Source organism: Fringilla coelebs, assembly GCF_963513975.1.
Source record: "Fringilla coelebs genome assembly, chromosome: 1".
In the NCBI taxonomy this organism is placed as follows: Eukaryota; Metazoa; Chordata; class Aves; order Passeriformes; family Fringillidae; genus Fringilla; species Fringilla coelebs.
Genome location: NC_140028.1, coordinates 153,138,625 through 153,157,980, shown reverse-complemented (window position 1 = coordinate 153,157,980; position 19,356 = coordinate 153,138,625). Strand labels below are relative to the sequence as shown.

Sequence of the window (19,356 nt, the reverse complement as noted above, 5' to 3'; positions counted from 1 at the left end):
CCCGACCGCCTCCCGCCCGCTCCGCCCCGCCCCGCCCGCGTCAGCGGGACCGGCCCCGCGGCGGGCGGGGGGACGAGCCGGGCAGAGCGGGGAGCGGAACGGGACCGGGCAGGGCACAGGGGCCACCGGCAGCCGGAGGGGAGCGGGGGGAGCGGGGACCAGTGGCGGGAGCGGAGCGCTGTCGGTGCCCAGTCCTGCCCCGCTCCGCCGCGGCCCCTGCCCCTGCCCGCCCGGCACCACGGCGGGGGGCACTTGCCCCCTGCCCGGCCACGAGTCCCGACTGCCGTCCCTCGGCATCCCACCGCGGCCATCCCGGACACCGCGGCCATCCCGGACACCGCTGCTGTGCAGCTGCCCGTGCCCACGCTTCCCCCGGGCCCGCAAACCCCCCGTGCCACCCTGGAGACCTCTGTGCCAGCCTGTGAACCCCCCTGAGCCAGCCTGGAGCCCCCCTGGGCCAGCCTGGAGCCCCCCTGGGCCGGCCCTGCCTCCGGCTGCCTTCCAGAGGTAATTTCACCGTTACTCACCCCAAGGTCACTGCTGGAGCTGTGGAACATGACCAGTCCCGAGGAGTCCCTGGTGCTCTCCCGCTGTTGCCCCACTCTGTGGGATCTCCTCCCTGTCACCCCCTGCCCACAGGCCCAGTGCTGTCCCCTGCTCTGTGCTCAGTGCCAGCTGCCCCGGGCCACAGGGCTGGCACGAAGGTGGAGCTGCCCAGGGCACCAGCTTGGCACCAGCCCGGCCATCTCAGGGCATGCCTGTTGGGCAGGGTCTGGTTACACCCCTCCCGTTGTGCCCGTCCCTAAAACTGCTTGCCTGGGGTGACTGGGGCGCAGGAAGGCTCTGGATGGGCACAGGCCTGGCAGCCCCTGGCAGCATCGTGGGAGCCAGTGGAGCTTGCTGGGGCATCACTGGGGACTAGCTGAAATCTTCCAAATGGCTGAGAAATGTAAAAAAAACAGGATCATAGGTCCTGGCAGATTAAATAAAAAAGTGGAATTTGGGAGTGGAGAAGGAACAGAAAGGTGAGCAGCTGAGAGAACCAGGATTGCAATGGATTTCTCCCTCAGTCCCACTGGGACCAGAGTCATGGAGTGCAGCAATGCCCCAGTGCCAGGGGGGCTGGTTCCCACCCTCTGCCCTTCTCTGGGTGATGGTGGGAAGGGTTGGAGGAGGAGGAAGAGGACAGCAAGGAGGGAAAGGAGGAGGAGAGATCTCTGGGAAGTTTCTAAATGCCTCCCGGCTCCGGAATCCTCTGTGACTCGGCAGTGGGTGCTGGGTGTGTGGGTGGGAGAGGCACCTCCCTGCCCTCTCCCCCTCCCTCTTGTGCCCTTCTGGGATTCCTTGAGTGCGTCCCAACTGCCTCTGCCACGAGAAGGGGTTTATTAGAAAACAACTTTTATGAGGGTTTTTTGAGAGCATTTAGAAAATCTGTGTCTGTTACAGCACCGGGCTCCCCTCACTCTGCATGCTCCCCTCACCTACAGACGCACCTGCGTGCTCCCCAAGGCTCCCAAAGGTCTTTGAAAGATCTGTCAGTCACAGCTCTGCTCAGCAGGAGCTTCCTGACAAGTCTGAGGGGATTACATCCACATGGGCGATGCAAGGCCATCCCAGCACCCCAACACAGCAGTGCCTGGCTGTGCAATGGCCTTTCTCAGCCTGTTTTTGTTTGGGTCTCTTGGTCCTTGCTCATGGCCCTTTTCTCCATCTTTTGCCATCAGCAGCAGAAACATCATAATCATCCTCATCATCCCAGGATGGTTCGGCTGGGAAGGGACTTTAACGCCCATCCAGTTCCACCCCCTGCTGCAGACAAGCACACCTTCTACCAGACCAGGTTGCCTCACGTCCCCTCCAACCCAGCCTTGAATTTTTCCAGGAACAGGGCAGCCACAGCTTCTCTGGGCAACCTTTGCCAGGGCTTCACCACCCTGACAGGGAAGAATTTCTCCCCAGTATCCTACTAAATCCTGCCCCCAGTCAGTTATCACACAAACATTTATAAATTGTCTCCATTTCAGCACCTTTGAATGTCCAGACACTCTACGTGCAGCCACCTCCAACACATCACCCTCTCAGTCAGGGGTTCCAGGATTTATCCCTGGTGTGGGATGGGACATCCTCCCTCCTCCCTCAGCCCTCCCTCGCCCTCCCTGGCTGAGGCAGCAGCCCGCATCAGTCAAGGTGCTTTCCCCTGTCCCCCGCTCCTCCTCCCTCTTGTCTTGCTCATCTTCCTCCTCCCCTGGCAGGGATGTGCGATGCCCGCCCTGCCCTGCCGTCCTGCTGCTCCTTACAGACCGCCCTGAGCTGACAGCTGGGGTGTCCTTGTGCCACCAGTGCCCCCCAGCACAGACCCTGCAGGTACCGCCACCCCCGCAGCCAGCAGGGCAGGGGGCACAGGGCACAGGACAGAGGACAAAGGACAGAGGGCACAGGGCAGGGGGCACAGGGCACAGGGCAGAGGACAGAGGGCACAGGACACAGGGCAGAGGGCACAGGGCACAGGACAGAGGGCACAGGGCACAGGGCAGAGGGCACAGGGCAGAGGACAAAGGACAGAGGGCACAGGACAGAGGACAGAGGGCACAGGACAGAGGGCACAGGGCAGAGGACACAGGGCACAGGGCAGAGGGCACAGGGCAGCGGGCACAGGGCAGAGGGCAGAGGACAGAAGGCACAGGACACAGGACACAGGGCACAGGACACAGGACACAGGACACAGGACACAGGACAGAGGACACAGGGCAGAGGGCAGAGGGCACAGGGCAGAGGACACAGGGCACAGGACAGCAGGCACAGGGCAGAGGGCAGAGGACAGAGGGCACAGGACACAGGACACAGGGCACAGGGCAGCGGGCACAGGGCAGAGGACACAGGACAGAGGGCACAACACACAGGGCGCAGGGATGGAGCACTGCCCGGGCCCAGCTGGCACAGAGGGCCCTGTCCTTGCCAGCCCTGGTGCAGAGGGACCCCCAGGCAGCACCGGGGCCGGCGCTGGGGACCTGGAGCCTGGAGTGCTGCAGAGGGAGCAGAGCAAACAGATGGAGCTGGGGCTTGGCAGAGGGACGGGAAAACCCGGGAGAGAAGTTCAGTATGCTGAAAAGGCAGGAGCGGGTGGGGACAAGCCAAGGCTTTCAGGAGCAAACATTCCCTCAGGGATGGCCACCACCTGCCTTCTGCAGACACAGGCCACTTGAAGATAGAAACTGCTTTTCAGGATCGGTTTCACCCTCAGATTCTGAACTTTCCCTGCTCCATCTGCAGCCCTCCCATCTGACGCTGCAGTTCGTGAGTGCCTCAAACCGATGCCACTGCCAGGAGGAGCTGCCACCTCCTCCTCCTCCTCCTCCTCCTCCTTTTCCTGCCGCTGCTCCCACCCCCAGAGCAGCCACCCTGGTAATCATGGCAGTGGGGTGGAACAGGATGGGTGTGAAAGTCCCTTCCTACCCAAACCATTCCGTGACACTGGACAGTGCCAGGACCCATGGGGGCAGCAGGAGGGTCCCCACAGCAGAATCCCAGTGTCCACCCAGGATGTGGGGCTGGGAGCAGCACCCCCAGAACAGAGCTGAGGGGAGGCTAAGGCCCAGAGCTGAGCTTCAGTCGGTGTCAGAGCAAAAAGGGCAGGAAGGGGGGTCCCAGGGGCTCTCCAGGCCTTTATGGCTTCTCAGGACCCTGGGACACTGAGGTGTTTGATCACTCTTGCAGTAAAAACTGGGGCTTTCTTTCTGTGGGGACGCCTCTGTTGGGAGAGATGAGAGCACAGCTCGGGGACCCTGCTCCTCTTCCCCAGAGCGAGGGGAGCAGGGAACTCCGTCCATCTCCGGGAGGCTGGGGCTGCCTGTCCTCCTGTGCATCCCTCAGAGCTGTGGCTCCTGTTCCCAAAGGCAGCGCTGGTTCTGGGGACAGAGGTGTTTGATGTCACCCTCCAGGGTGACAGCAGGGGCTGTTCTCTGGGCCAGGATCAGCCAGCAGCTCTCCCGGAATAGCTGCAGCTCTCTGATCTCGTTCTGGAGCACGGAGGCTGCCCCGTTAATCCCCCCAGATCCGCAGCACGCGGCTGCCAAGCGGCAAACTGAAATCCTCTGCTGTGCCCTGCCTCCAGGCTCTGGGGGAGCAGAGAGGGGCAGAGCGTCCCCTCCAGGGGTCACATCCCCTCGCTGCGCCAGGGACGCAGCACGGCTGCTGGCCTCTCGGGTGACCACCAGGACCGTGCCTGGCTGTGTCCCACGGCTGGCTGTGTCCCTTGTTGTGACCCACCGTGACGCCATCGGCCGCCTCAGGCCGCCCCGTGGATTTTGGGGACAGCTGGGACCTGTGCCGCTCCAGGCACTTTGAAGCGCCCCGGGATCCTCTTCTGGGAGGGTGGGTGTCTCCCGTCAGCACTGCCTCGGCACAAACAGGGCCACCACAGGGTGGACATGCACGTCTGGGGCGGTGTCCCAGTGTCCCCAGTGCCCCACTGGGGCAGGATCCCTCTGTGACCCCTCTCTGGTCACAGCCCCGAGCAGCTGGACTGTCCCATGATGTGGGCTCCGGGAAAAGAGGCTGAACATGGAGCAAGGGGCATTAAACCGCCCTGGGCTCCGTGGCGGTCCTGAGCAGAGCTCAGTGCCAGCAATCCCAGCAGGGCCTGGGGGACAGGAGGGCTCAGCCCAGTCATGGGGGAGAAACACTGAGGGAGGGTGAAATGGCGAGTAAAGAGGAACCAGAAGGAGGGGACCGTGAACCCTGGCAGAAACACAATGGGGCAGCCCCTCTCATGAAAATATTATCCCCAATATCCAACCCAAACCTCCTCTGGCACAACTTGGGGCTCTTTCCACTTGTCCTGTCCCTGTTCCCTGGGAGCAGAGCCCGACCCCCCGGCTGTCCCCTCCTGGCAGGAGCTGAGCAGAGCCACAAGGGCCCCCTGAGCCTCCTTTGCTCCAGGCTGAGCCCCTGCCCAGCTCCCTCAGCCCCTCCTGGGGCTCCAGCCCCTCCCCAGCTCCATTCCCTGGACACCCTCAGGGTCTGCACTGTCAGGAGAGGCCCGACTCAGCTCAGCCAGCCCAGGGGCCGGGCACTGCCGGGTTCCCCTGTGCCCCAGGAGGGCAGAGCTGCCCGTCACAGCCCAGCCCCAGCGGGGCAGAGCTGCAGGAAGGGGCTGGGACACCTCTGGGTGTCACCCTCGGGGGTCCCCACCCTGCTGAGCCCTGGGACCACCCCAGTGCCGCCTGCAGAGCCCGGGCAGGGCAGGACAGGGCAGGGCAGGGGGTTCCCACCTCCAGGACTGGCCCTAGTTTAGAGCACCAGTCTTTCAGGAGAGCATTGGAAAGTGCAAGGGATTCAGAGCAGCCCTGTGTTGAGAGCACAACACCGACGCTCCCTGGTTCCTCAGCAGCAGAGTTAAGGAGCACAATCTGCTTTTTCCTGGAAACTGCGGGTGGCTGGATGGTACTGGGGAAGAACTTTCAGGGGAATATTAAACAGCTTCTTAATCGAGGCAGGGAGGATGGAAAAGTCTCACTCTCTGGGAGCTGAACCAGACAAATCCACAGTGACAAGCAGACAGCGGATTTATCAGGGAGGGGATGAACCGCTGGATAAACCCTCAAATCTGAGCAGACACAGCCCCTCCAGCAGTGGATCCGGGCTCATTCCAGCATCAGGAGGGGATAAATCCCGTTCTGTGCCTGCACGGATCAGCCATGGTAAATCTGCTGCTGTGTCACATCCACTGCTCTGACAGCCCGGGATGCGCTGGGCTCCTCGGCAGCTCCGGCTCACACAGGCTCTGCCTCACCTGGGGCGGGCATCCCTCACCTGCAGCTCCCCACCGGAATCCCTGCCTCACCTGGGGCGGGCATCCCTCACCTGCAGCTCCCCACCGGAATCCCTGCCTCACCTGGAACAGGCATCCCTCACCTGCAGCCCCTCCTTCCATCCCAAGGCAGCTCCCCCCCGAATCCCCGCACAGAAATCATGGATTCCCTCCTGGGGAACCCAGGACCCCTCAGCAGGAAGGGGCTCCCCTGGCACGCTGATGCCTCCTGGCTTTATCCTGATTTCATCCTGACTTTTTTCCCAGGAAAAATAACATGGAGGAGAAAATCCTCCTGATGTCATCCCAGGAAATGTCAGTGCCCCGCCACCAAGTGACCCATGGAGGGGACACCCTGGGGACAGGGGACATTGTTGCCCAGAATTTCCCTTCCACCCACAATTGTCCTTCATGGGAAAGTGAGTTTGTCACCATCTCCCCCATCCCTGTCGCTGTATTTCCATGGCCGGACCTCTTCACCTAAGAGTAAGAACTTTTGACATAAATCTAAGAACTTTTCAATTAAAATTAAGAATCTTTCGCTTAAAATGAACAATTTCTAGCCTAAAATTAAGACATTTTCACCTAAAATTAACAATTTTTAGCCTAAAATTAAGGATTTTGCACCTAAAAGATTTTAATCAGAGCCTGCAGGTGGCTTTGGGCACTCCTGGGAATTCACAGCTCCAGAATCACTGAGGGCAGAAAACTCTCGGAGATGCCCAAGCCCACCCACCCTCAGCATGGCCACAGCCACCACTGCCCATGTCCCCAGGTGATACATCCACAGGAATTTAAACCTGGGAGTGACTGGAGCCATACTGGGGGTGACTGGTAGCTACTGGAACTACACTGGGGACAGGTGACATCATCCTGGGGTTAACTGGGTTGGTTAGAATTACACTGGGAGCAACTGAAACCACACTGGCGGCAACTGGGATCGTATTTGGAGCAGCTGGGCTCCTACTAGGGTAAAACTGACCCCACTGGGACTGTCTGGGAACTGGAATAATACTGCAGGTTACTGGAATAATACTGGGAGTGTCTAGGAGGGGCTGGGATCACACCGGGAGTAACCGGGACTGCACGGGGCGCGTCTCCGCCGGGCCGGGACTACAACTCCCGGCGCGCACCGCGCAGCAACCACGCCCCGCTATGGCGCCTACAGCCAGGACTACGTGTCCCATCGCCCCCCGCTCCCAGCCGGAAGCGGCGCGATGGCGGCCCGAGCCCGGCCCGGTGCGGCCGTGGCCCCGGTTCCCCGCGGCCCCGCGGGCTGAGGCCGCGCCCGCGCCCGCCTGCTACTCTCTCCCGGTGCGCTCCCGGTCCTGCCACCGCCATGGCGCTCATCGAGGGCGTCGGCGATGAGGTGACGGTGCTGTTCGCGCTGCTGCTGGTGGCCGCGGTGCTGGGGCTCGCCTGGGCCTCCACGCGCGCCCCCGAGCCCGCGGCGCCGCCGACTGAGGCGGCCCCGAGCACGGCCCCCGCCGAGCGAAAGGCCTCGACCCCCAACCCGGCCCCGGCCTCCACCTCGGCCCCGGACGAGGGAGCGGCGGCCTCCGATGAGGCGGAGGGGCTGCGGCACCGGAACCCTCCCGCGGCCACCGCCGAGGGCCCCGCCGAGCCCACGCTGGTGCTGCGGCTCAAGTTCCTGAACGACACGGAGCGCCTGGCGCGGGTGCGCCCCGGGGACACCGTCGGTGCGCTCAAGAGGTGAGGGCGTGCGGGCAGGGGCGGCTTGTCCCGGCTCGGGGGTCCCGGGTCCCTCCCCGCAGCACCTGGCAGGGGACAGCGCTGTCCCGGGGCAAGCGGCCCGCGCCCGAACAGCTGTGCCTGTCCCTGGCAGGGCCGTGGGACAGCCCAGGCTGGCAGGGGACACCTGGGGTGGCTGATGGGCACAAGCACGCTCGGGTGTGTGGGCAGGGCAGGGCGGGAGGGTCACGGTGGGTGCGTTGGCAGAGGGGACTGTCGCGGCAGGGGACAGCTGGGGCAGGCACAGGTGTGGGAGGTCAGGGTGAGCACACCCATAGGATGCGGCTGAAGAAACTGAGCTGGCAGGCAACACTTGGGGTGGCTGATGGGGACACAGGCTCAGCTGTGTACGTGGGGTGAGAGCTCGGGGTGGGCACAGGAGGTGGGTCAGAGGGGCCTGTCCTGTCAGCAGAGTGACTGCTGTCCCTGTCTCCTGCAGGACCTACTTCCCGGGGCAGGAGCAGCAGGTGCGCTTGATCTACCAGGGACAGCTGCTGCGTGACGATGCCCAGAGCCTGGCGGGGCTGCACCTGGGCCACCTGAGCGTCCTGCACTGCCACCTGTCCCCGCCCAGCGCGGCCCCCACGGCCCCCGGCAGCCCCGGCCCCCGCAGCCCTGCGCCTGCCGCGCTGGGCGTGGGCAGCCTGGCGCTGCCGCTCTTCGTGCTGCTGCTGGCCCTGCTCTGGTACCTGCAGCTGCAGCACCGACACGTCTTCACCGCCACTGCCACCACCTGCCTGGCCGGCCTCACCCTGCTCGTCACCTTCGTGGCCTTCGCCATGTACCGCAGATAGCGCGGCCGCACCCGTGCCGGGGACACACGGGGCCCGGAGCCCCACCGGGACCCTCAGAGCCTGCCCAGCCCGCGTGGGACGTGGAGGGCTCTGCATTCAGCCCACTCAGCATATCGGGGGCACGTGGGGCCTGCCCAGCACCTGAAGGGGACTGGCCCCGGACTGTGTCCCCCACGGGGCCAGGTGCCCACCCACACCCTGTCTGTGCACAGAGGCTGTGGTGGGAGAGGGGGCTCAGCTACCTCGGGGGAGTTCTGCTGCCCCCTGTCCCTGCATGGAGCATCCCCCCAGCCACTCCGCGTGCAGGAGCTCCTCGGGTGCGGTCCTGCCCGAGCAGGTGTCCCCGCCCGTGGAGCTTCTCCTCGTGGGAATACGGCCTGGCCCCTCCCAGGGGTCCCGGTGCCTGCTGAGGGACATGAGCCCTGGGGTGCCGAGGGTCCTGGTGCCGGCGGGATGCGCTCCTGAGGTCCCTGTGCCGGGGGAGGATTTGTGCCCCCAAGCGGTCCCGGAGCCGGGGGTGGCTGCACTCCCCACTCTGCCGGGGTTCCAATGCTGTGTTGGGGGGTGCCACCCCCCCCCCCCCCCGCCGTTCCGATTAAAGCGGAAAGACTGTGACCGGCCGTGGCGTCCCGGCTGTGCTGCGCCGCGGGTCGGGGGAGGTGGCGGCGCCCGGTGTGACCGGCAACCGGGCTGGGGGCGGGGCTCCGGGAGGGGCGGGGCCCGGCTCCTCCCGCCACGCGCTCCGCAGGGCCTTAGTGCGCCTGCGCTGGAGGCACTGCCCCGCTCTCAGTGGCGCTCTCGCTCATTGGCGGAGGCGCAGCGCTGATTTGCATGCAGCGCGCGTCGGCCCCGCCCCGGAAGTGCCGCGCGCGGGGCGGGGCCGCAGGAAGATGGCGGCGGGGCTGCGCTCCCGGCCCGTGTCCGTGTCCCGGCGGCGCTGAGCGGCGGCGGTGGCGGCGGGAGCGAGCGGCCGCCAGCGCCATGTACGGCCGGGCCGGATGGGGGGGCAGGGAATCCCGCCGGGGGGACCGGGGCGGGCCCGGTGCCGGTGGAGGTCGGGGTATGCCCGGGCGAGGGGCGGGCGCCGTGGGGCGGGGGACACCGGGCGGACGGGAGGTCTCGGCACCACGGTGCCGGGCGGGACGCGGGCCCGGACAGGGCGGCGGGCCCTGTGCCGGGGAGTTGCGTGGGCGGGGATCCCGGTGGGTGGGGGGAGTGCCCGCGGCCGCCCGTACCCCCGCCGGCCCCGGCCGTCCCGCAGGTCCCCCCGTCACGCCCCCGCCGCTCTGTCCCCAGGGTCCTCCGGAGCCGCGGAGCCCCCCGCGCCGCGCCGCCCCCGCCATGCTGTGCCCGCTGCTGTGCCCATGGCTCCGCGCTCTGACCCGGGCGGGCCCGCGGGGCCCGGCTGCCCGTGAGCGCCGCGGTGCCGCGATGTTCCCCGCCTGCTGCTGCGCCGGCAAGGCCAGGCCGCGGCTGCTGCTGCCCCTGGACCCCTACGGCCATGGGCTGCTGCCCACCGTGCACCCGGACGGCGGCCGGGGCCGGGCCCACGGCAAGAGGAAGAGCTGGAACTTCATCCACGAGAAGATGAGCTACGACACCTTCTTCACCATGAAGCGGCTGATCGAGCGCTCGCGCAGCGTGGGCGAGGTGCTGCGCTGGGTCACGCAGAACCCGGGCAAGGTGTCGGCCAGTCACTACCCCATAGCGCTGCACAAGCTGGGGCAGCTCCTGCAGCAGCAGCCGGGGCTGCCCGCGGGAGCCGGGGACGGCCGCGGGCCCGCGGGGCAGGTTCTGGAGCAGCCCGAGTTCCACGTGCTCTGCCAGGCCATCGTCAGCGGCTGCGCCAAGTTCGACAACTTCAGCATCGTCAACTGCCTGTACGCGGCGGCCGCGCTGGGTGAGCCTCCCCGGGGTCACACAGGGTGGGCAGCACGGCGCTGCCCCGGGGCCAGCCCGGGCTCCTGGACATTGCTGCAGTGCTGGGTTTGGGGCAGACGGAGCTGTGACCGCTGGCGGCTCTGGGCAGGGGGCCTCAGCTCAGTAGGGATGCTCTGCTCCTCCAGGGCTGAGTGTCCCCAGCTGACCAGGAGGTTGGTGCTGAGCAGCCCTGCTTGGCAGGATATGTATCAGCCACTCCTGGGCCGTGTCTAGCTCCAGTTTGAGTTCCAAGCCCTGAAAACCAGGAAACACCTGAGCACCAATGGGGAACACCACGGGTTTGGCTGCACTCTTGGAGGGCACAAGCCCCTTGTCACCGGGTGTTGCTGTGCACAAGAGAGGGTTTGAGGTATTTGGGTTCCTGTGCAGTTTCCTTGGGGTGCTACTGAGCTGGGGAGGCTGCATCCTGAGGGGCTGTGTCCCAGGGAAGGCTGCATGCCAGAGGCTCCTCCATCTGTGGGCTGGCATGACCCTGCAAGTTCTGCTGCAAGGAAGGGGATGGGGTCCACATCCAAAGAGGAGTGGACAGCAGGGCAGGAGGGGGAATCTTCCCCTCTGTCCCACTCAGGTGAGGCCCTACCTGCAGTGCTGCTTCCAGCTCTGAAGCCCAACAGCAGAAAGACATGGAGTGAGCCCAGAGGAGGCCACGGAGATGCTCTGAGAGCTGGAGAGGGACTTTGGACAAGGGCCTGGAGGGACAGGACAAGGGGGAATGGTTTCCCATGGCCAGAGGGCAGGGTTAAATGGGATATTGGTTAGGAATTCTTCCCTGTGAGGGCTGGGAGGCCCTGGCACAAGTTGCTCAGAGAAGCTGTTGCTGCCCCATCCCTAGAAGTGTTCAAGGCCGGGTTGGATGGGGCTTGGAGCAGCTTGGTGAGTGGAAGGTGTCCCTGGTCACGGCAGGAGGTTGTAACTGGATGATCTTTAAGGTCCCTTCCAACCCAAACAATTACAGGATTCCACGATCTGGCGGGTGCCTGCCCTCCTGCCCGTGGCTCCCCCATCCCATTCTTGTTCCCATTCCCCGCAGCCTTGCCGGGCCAGGGCTCAGTGGTTGAGGCAGTAACTCGAGCCCCTGCCGGGCTGGGGGGGCCAGCCCTGCCCGCCGTCCCGGCCGGCGGCGCCGGGTGTTTGTTGACACTGAGCCGGGGCTGCCTGCCCTCACTAGGCTCCCCATGCTGGGCCCCCCACGGCTCTGCTGTGCCCCCCACTTTGTTCTGCCCCCTTGTCCCTCATTAACACAAACTCCAGCCTTCTTTGAGGCCTTTTTACAGAACAAAGCGGCTGCTCAGACCAATTCTGCTCGTTCCCCCAGCTGAGTTCTGATTAACCCGCAGTGACTGGCTCTGCGCTGCCCTGTGCCCGCCCAGATCCTGGGGTGATGGGGAACTCCAGGCCCCCCCGGTGCTCTTTGCCTCTGCTGAGGCGATCCCTCCTGACAGCCAAGGCACTGAGCCTGTGCCCGGGCCTGGAAAACACGTCCTGAACTGCAGGGAAGTGTTTCCCTGGGAGCCAGGTCTTTAGCACAAGCTAAAGCTGAGCTGGGAAACAGGAGAAGGTCAGAAAAGCCAAAGGATTAGTCCCTGCTGGAGCAAACAGGGTTTAGTTTGGTCACATGGGATGGCACAGTTGTTTTCCAACCACAACTCTTTTTAATGAACTTTTTGAGGTGAGTTTTTTGAGTGCCCAGAGCCCCTGGAAGTGCTTCAGGTTGGATCAGCCTGGTCTAGTGGAACTGTCCCTGCCTATGGTAGAGGTGTGGAACTGGATGGGATTTAAGATTTCTTCCAAACCAAAACAGTCTGAAATTTTGGGATTCTATTAATTCCTTGTCTTTGAGATGTTTGAGACTTAGGAAATGAACCTTGCTCCTGCGGGTGAGCTGCAGCACTCCCATTCCAGTGGGAGGGGTGGGAATGACCCGCAGCTCCCCGCAGTGTTTCCCGTGGTGCGGATGCTCTGGTGTTCTGCCGGTGCTTTGCCTTCCCCTCCCTTCCCCTTCTTGGTTTGGGCACTGACCCAGCACATCCATCCTGTCATGGCAGTGGCCTCCTGCCCGAGCTCCGAGGCATGGCTGAGCCGTGCCCGGATCTGAGCCATGCCTGTGCCCGTCCCCCCGCAGGGCTGCCTGGGGAGTCCCCGCTTGTGCGGGTGCTGGAGGACGAGTCCCGCAGCCGCCTGGGCCGCTTCAACCAGAAGGACGTGTCGATGGTGTTCAGCAGCGTGATGCGGCTGCACCCCTCCAGCCCACACCCGCTGGTCGAGTCGTGCCTCAGCAGCCTGGAGAGGCACCTGGAAAAGGAGCGGCACCCCCAGACCCTGTTCCTGCTGCTCTCCTACTACCGGCTGCGGGCGCAGGCGCTGCAGGGCCACGCGGCCTCCGACCAGCAGCTCATCAACAACCGCAAGATCCTGCGCCTGGTGCGGCACACGCTGGGCCAGGTGAGCGCCATGAGGGAGCACGAGCTGGCGCTGCTGGACGAAATGCTGGCCCTCTGTGCCCAGGAGGCCAACAACAAGGCCCTGGAGGCCATCTTCAGCTCCCAGCTCTTCTACGAGAACCGGCAGGAGCGCTTCATTCGCAGCATGGCAGGTGAGGGGTGCCCGGGGGCGTCCAGCGTTGCCACCCACATTGGGAGTGCAGGGCTCTGGTCAGGCAGGGGACATGGGGGCCTCTGACTTGGTTGGGGGCAGCCTCTCAGACGCTTTCCCTGGCCCTGGACATGTTTGGGTGGTGCAGCCTCTGCTGGGGCCCTGCTGAGCACCAGAAGTGGAGCAGAAGGAGCCCTGTGTCATGGCCACCCTTGTCACTGACAGCCCAGCCCTTTGACAGGCTGGGAGCCCCCCAGTCCTCTAGGGCCTGGGAGGGACCAGGAGCCCCCCATTCCTTCAGGGGCTGTTTTCCCACAGTGTCTCCAGGCTGGGCACAGCAGAGTTTTGGTGGGGTTTTGCAGAGGGCCCCACCTGTGCACATTCCAGCTGTGCTCCATCTGTGCCCTCTAGCTATGTATGAGAGGAATCTGTCTCAGCCTCTCACCTAACCCGTACCTGAGGGTTTTAGGAGCTGCCTGGCTTTTGAGGTTTTTGGGACTGGCACTCCTGTCCAGTCCTGTCCTCCCGCCTGCCTGGGCTGTGGTGGCTGCAGAGGACCTGGGCTGGGGACAGAGCTGGCCCCTATGACGGCCTCCCCGCTGTGTTGGCTCGCAGAGTGGCTGCCCCGGAAGGCAGAGAACCTGACCCCCTACACCATGGCCCTCATTGCCAAATACGTGGCACGGCACCGCCTGCGTGAGCCGCGGCTGCTCGACACCATCGCCAACTTCCTGCTGAAGCGCAGCGAGCAGCTCGACAGCAAGGTGAGCACTCCCCTCCGTCTGTGGGCACACCTGGGCAGAGGAGCCACGGCCCTTCCATTCCAGGGGACCAGGGGCCATGCCCCAGTCCCGGTGGGTTCTGAGCATCCGTCTTTTCATGGCACTGGGCAGGTGGCCCCAACCTGTCCCTTGTCCCAGCGCGGCCCCACACGCCTCTCTTGCCATAGGTGATCCAGAAGTTGGTGTTTCCCTTCAGCCGGATGAACTACCGCCCCTCCAACCATGGCGAGCTCTTCCCCAAGCTGGAGGCCATTTTGGAGCAGAAGGCTGGCAGCTCCCCACTGGCCACCGTCAACATCCTCATGTCCATGTTCCAGCTCAGCCACTTCCCGCAGACTGTCCTGCACCAGGTCTTCTCCCCAGGCTTCATCACCAATGTCATGAGTACGTGGGGCCGTTGCCAGGGTGCTCCCAGCTGGCAGAGCCTCAGCTGGGGCAGGGGTGGTCCCTGCAGCGCGGCTGGGCAAGGGGTGCCCGTGGTGGTGGGCTCCATGCGTGCCACCCCGCAGGCAGCCCCTGCGCTGCCAGGGTGCTCTGGTGGCACAGCTGGGCAGGGGTGCCCGTGGCGTGGGCTCCGTGCGTGCTGCCCCGCAGGCAGCCCCTGCACTGCCAGGGTGCTCTGGTGGCACGGCTGGGCAGCGGTGCCCGTGGCGTGGGCTCCATGCGTGCCGCCCCGCAGGCAGCCCCTACGCGCTGATCGTGCGCCGGTACCTGTCGCTGCTGGATGCGGCCGTGGAGCTGGAGTTCCGCGAGTACAGCGGCCCCCGCCTGGACCCGCGCTACCGCGTCCTCATGTTCGAGCACGCCCTGACTGCCGACGAGGCCAACAGAAAGTACAGGTGAGGGGCGAGGGGGAGCGCCCCTGCTGTGCCTTGCTGTGGGAGACGGGGGTGTGTCACCTGCTCTGGCAGGATCCCACAGGGTGCTGGGATGAAGGCCCCTGTGGCAGCTCCAAAGCCTGTGGGGTAGCGCTCTAGAATCACAGAGGCATTTAAAATTGCAGAATTATTTGGGTTGAGAAAGCTGCAGAAACCTCAGTGGAAAAGAGGTGATATTCATACAGGGATAACTGGTTTGGAAGGGCCTCCAAGTCCAGCCAGAGATACCAATAGTGGGGGGCAGAAGCTGGATGCAGAGGCTCCCTTCCCAAAGCATTCTCAGTCAGTGCCCTCTCTGTGCCACTCCAGCCTCACCACACCCCAAGCATTTTGGGGGATACCACCTGCTGGAAGCAGGATGTACAGGAAGTCAGGAGACTGCCATATAGGTGAAGGCTTTCAGATTGACAATGAGGAGAGCAAAAAATTAGATGATGGAAATGCACCCTGCACATCCCATTTCCCCAGCAGGACCTGGGCACAGGAGGAAGAAGGGTTTTTGTATGAAGGAACTGCACATCTGGATGAAGATGTCATAACAATGCTGGGTCACCTAGCCCCTGAGCCCACCTGTCCCCCAGCACTGCTAAGGCCACCACTGACCATGTCCCAGATGGCCATATCCATGTGGCTCAGAGATGGGGACTCCCCCATGCCCTGGCAGTGCTGCCAGGCCTAGCCAGCCCTTTTGGGGGCTTTTGGTGTCCCAATACTGTGAGGAGCTTTCCTGCAAAAGGAACTGGAGCCCATCCCCTCTGGACTCTCAACAGCAGAGCCCAAAACTCCAGGCCTGTGCATCCCACTCCTGGGAGTTTCCATCTCCACGTCGATGTACTCAGCACCAACAGTGCTGGGGGGACATGCCAGCCCCTGTTGTGCCCCCCTGATTGTCCCCTCCTTGCAGCTACAAGGGGCTGGTGGCCGAGGCTCTGCGACAGCTGGTGGGGGAGGAATGCTACCGGCAGGACGAGGTGCTGCCTCCTGGGTACTGCACAGGTAACTCCCCAGGCTGTGGGCTGCCAGGTGACACTGGGGGGCTGGGGATGGGAGGTCATGTGGGGCAGAATGAGCTCTGGCTGCTTTGTCACTGCCTGCCCTGTGACACTGCCTTTGGGACAAAGCTCCCTGAGCCCTCCCACTACAGAAGGGGGGTTCCCCTGTGTCTCTGCTGGTTTAGAGTCCCAGCTGGGGCACAGAGTTCCCGAGCAGTGTCCCAGCAGTAGCTGATCCCTGTTCTCTCTCCTGCAGACTTCCTGCTGTGGATCAACCGCTCAGGCACAGTGCTGCCTCTTTCACGTGTTCCAGCAGCTTCCAGGGCACCCCCAGCCACATCCCCCGTCACCATGTCCCTGCGGTCCAGCGTCCTCGCCCTCACCTCAGATTTGCAGGACTTTGCCCCGTTTGCTGCAGAGACGCCCAGCAGCCCCCCAGGCCCCCGGGAGAGCGGCCGGGCCGGGCGGTTCCTGCCGGCGCTCTGCCCGGCCCCGGGGGGGCCCTGCTTCCAGCCACCCTCGGACTATTACTGCGGGCTGAGCAAGGAGCCGTCCCTGGCCAGCCCGGGCAGCTCCACGCTCAGCAGCCCCTCCGAGTGCCTCTCGGCGCCGCCACCCGGCACCCCCGACTGCTCCCCCCGCACCTCCACCGCCTCGCTCTTCCAGTTCCCCATCGGCAAAATCCTGGAGGAGGAGGAGGAGGAGGCCACCGGCTGCCCTGGCCAAGAGCACGGCTGCTTCCAGGGGGAGCAGGCCCAGGAGCAGCCTGAGGAGCGGAGCCCTCCAGCTAGCGAGGACGCCGGCCCCCCGCCCTCACCGTGCCGGCCCAGCCCCAAGCGGGGGTCGGGCGAAGGGCCGCAGGGAGCCGAGGAGATCCAGAGGTACGGGCAGGGCCAAATCCCGGGTGTGTCCGTGGTCTCTTCCAGCTGGACAGCCACCGTGGCACTGCCCTGGCTCCTGCTCGCTGAGACACTCAGCCCTGGCCCCTTCCTGCCCGGTGCCATGGGGCACCCACAGACCCATGTGCCCGCTGCGCTGGGTGCTGCATATGGCTGTCCCTGCCACCAGCAGGGTCTGGGCTCGGCTGGGTGCTGCTCTTCAGCTGCCACTGTGCTGGGGGCAGGGTCCATGGGTGGGGTGATACTGTGCCATGGGGTGACGCTGCACTCCCTGCTGTCCCCTGTGCAGGGTGGTGCTGTCGGTCAATGACAAGTGGCACTACTGCCAGAACTCCGACATCCTGGTGGGCTCCCGGGCCATGCGGGACCGGCACCTGCGGCTGCTGGGATACTGTTTGGTGCAGGTAAGGGGGGCTGCCCCTGCCTCCTGGGGGCCAGGGAACACAGGGGGTGATGGGCTCAGAGCTGGCATCCCCCTGGAAGGATGGGCCGGGACCTGGCATCCCCAATGTAAACACTCCTGTCCCTGTGAGGGGAAGCAGGGATGACTCATCCTCATGTCTCCTTGCCCTCCCCCACCCCATGCAGGACTTTTTCCATGCAGCTGGTGGGTGACACCAGCCCTGATGGAAAGCAGAGACAAGAGACAGTCTGTCCTGTGAGCTAAGACCTGACCTGAGTGAGGGGAAGGGGAAGGGGAAGGGGAGGGTGTTCAGCCCAGGCTGGCAGACACAGCCACTGTTGCGGCATCGGGTGTGGGGCCTCAGGGTGAAATCGGGTGGGGGAGACACGCTTGGGGCCACGTGTGGTGACCTGTGGTCCCATGTGCCAAGGGTGCAGGAGGGAGGGTGGTTCACCTTCTGTGCCAGAGCCCTGCCTGCCCTGTTCTAGCCCCAGGTGTTCCCTGCCGAGTGCTGGGACTGGGAGAGCCCTCAGGTGTGCAGCTCCTTTGGCAAACTGCATGTGTTGGTTTGGGATGTGCAGCTCCCACATGCTTCTCTGTGGGTGGTTTTAGCCTGAGGATGAGTCTTTCTGGGAAAAATAGCACTGGAAGTGAGCCCTCTGTCCTGTTCACTCTTGAGCTGCAGAGAGGACCAGGATTGCAGCAGTGCCTCCACCGTGCCATCCCACAGCCATTCCCAAACAGTTTCACTCCCTGTTGCCACCAGGCTGTGCCAGCCACAGCTCCCTCATCCTAGAGCTCAGCAGCCCAGAGCCCCGTGTTTGTGCAGAGCTGCAGAGTCCTGTGACTGCTGAGGAATCACCTGCGAGCTTTCCAGCAGCGTAGCTGGGCTGGGAGCAGGGCCAGCTCTCCCTTGAGCTGTTGTTTGGGCTGGGCTGGGCTGGCCAGGGCAGAAGGCACAGCAGGGACCCAGCTGAAAGGACCTTAAAGCCCATCCAGTGCCAGCCCCTGCCATGGGCAGGAGCACCTTCAACTATCCCAGGCTGTTCCAAGCCCCAGTGTCCAACCTGGCCTGAGACGCTTCCAGGGGCAGCCACAACTTCTCTGGGCACCCAGTGCCAGGGCCTCCTCTCCCTCTCAGCCAGGAATTCCTTCCCAATATCCCCTCCAGCCTTGTCTCTGGCAGTGGGAAGCCATTCCCCATTGTTTTGTCCCTTCAGGCTCTTGACCTAAGTCCCTTTCCAACTCTCTTGGAGCCCCTTTAGGCACTGGAAGGGGCTCTAAAGGGTCTCCCCAGAGCCTTCTTTTTCCAGGTGAACACCCCTAGCTCTCACCTGTGGGCTGAGGCACTCCACCCGTTGGAAGCTTTATTCCTCCCCTGTGCTGCCAGTGGCTGGAGCATGGGTCCCAATGACCCTCAGTCCTGCTCTGTGAGTGCTGCTGGTGCCCTCAGGGCTCGGGGGGTTTGCAGCCCCCCCAGTCCCCTGTCACCTTTCATGGAGGGTGCTGGCAGGGGCTCGAGGGTGGGGTGAGGCTCGAGGTTCCTCCCTCCGTGTGCCGGCAGCACTTGTCCAGGGCTGAGCTGAGGCTGGGCGAGCATGGAGCTGGGCATTGTCTGCACTTGCCGTGCCAGTGTCCACACTTTCTGTCCGTGCCCTCCTCCTCCAGGGAGGGATCTGCATCCTGGTTCTTCTTCCCACCACCACAGAAGGCTGAGTGGGGGCGGGGGCTGGAGGTACTGGGGATACAGTGGGGCCAGACGTGCTGTCACCACTCTAACATCATGCCTGTCCCCTCACAGCTGCCCTACACGGAGCTGGAGAAGGTGAGTGGCATCGAGGAGGCCAAGCACTACCTGCGGCAGAAGCTGAGGGAGCTGCGCTTCTGAGGGACGGATCCGGGGGGTGTGGGGGGCCAGGTGGGTGCTGCCAGCCCCTTCCCCTGTGCAGGGGGATACGGAGCTGCCCCCCATCCCGGGGGGTCAGGGGGATATGGAGATGCTCCCCATCTTGGGGAGCCAGGCTGTGGGGCCAGGCTGTGGGCACTGCTCCTGCTGTGGGGCTGGGGGAGTGTGAGATTATTTATTGCCGTTATGGGGGGCTTGGGTGTGACTTGGGGGGTGCCGGGGGGTGGGGGGAGTTACTGGGGAAGGTCCCTCATGGCCCCCCTGCCCTGGCTCTGCCACCTCAGCCTGGTCTGTTGCTGCTGTTGGGCCTGGCCTGGCACTGGGGGCTGTCCCTGTGTCCCCAGTGTGGCTGTTGGGCCTGGCCTGGCACTGGGGGCTGTCCCTGTGTCCCCAGTGCGGCTGTTGGCACTGGGTGGGGGCTGTCCCTGTGTCCCCAGTGTGGCTGTTGGGCCTGGCCTGGCACTGGGGGCTGTCCCTGTGTCCCCAGCGTGGCTGTTGGGCCTGGCCTGGCACTGGGGGCTGTCCCTGTGTCCCCAGTGTGGCTGTTGGGCCTGGCCTGGGCCTGGCCCTTCTGGGGCCCCGGGGGGCTGCGGTGGATCGTGCGCAGG

General features: G+C 64.3%; 2 protein-coding genes across 3 annotated transcripts; both read left to right on the top strand.

The window, feature by feature from the left end:
- Positions 1-7,023: 7,023 nt before the first annotated feature.
- On the top strand, positions 7,024-8,962 carry TMUB1 (transmembrane and ubiquitin like domain containing 1). The gene is made up of 2 exons (XM_084211591.1): positions 7,024-7,522; positions 8,001-8,962. The coding sequence occupies exons 1-2, from the start codon at positions 7,149-7,151 to the stop codon at positions 8,353-8,355; spliced, it is 729 nt and encodes a 242-aa protein (XP_084067717.1). The 5' UTR covers positions 7,024-7,148; the 3' UTR covers positions 8,356-8,962.
- A 247-nt stretch (positions 8,963-9,209) lies between these two features.
- Positions 9,210-18,926, top strand: FASTK (Fas activated serine/threonine kinase). 2 transcript variants are annotated; one of them, XM_084219197.1, is made up of 11 exons: positions 9,210-9,338; positions 9,652-10,255; positions 12,419-12,889; positions 13,504-13,652; positions 13,838-14,054; positions 14,350-14,509; positions 15,453-15,544; positions 15,797-16,421; positions 16,729-16,843; positions 18,156-18,272; positions 18,644-18,926. In XM_084219197.1, the coding sequence occupies exons 2-11, from the start codon at positions 9,697-9,699 to the stop codon at positions 18,728-18,730; spliced, it is 2,592 nt and encodes an 863-aa protein (XP_084075323.1). In that variant the 5' UTR covers positions 9,210-9,338; positions 9,652-9,696; the 3' UTR covers positions 18,731-18,926. The 2 variants fall into 2 exon arrangements, with proteins under 2 accessions (XP_084075323.1, XP_084075324.1); XM_084219198.1 differs by lacking the exon at positions 18,156-18,272.
- Positions 18,927-19,356: the final 430 nt, after the last annotated feature.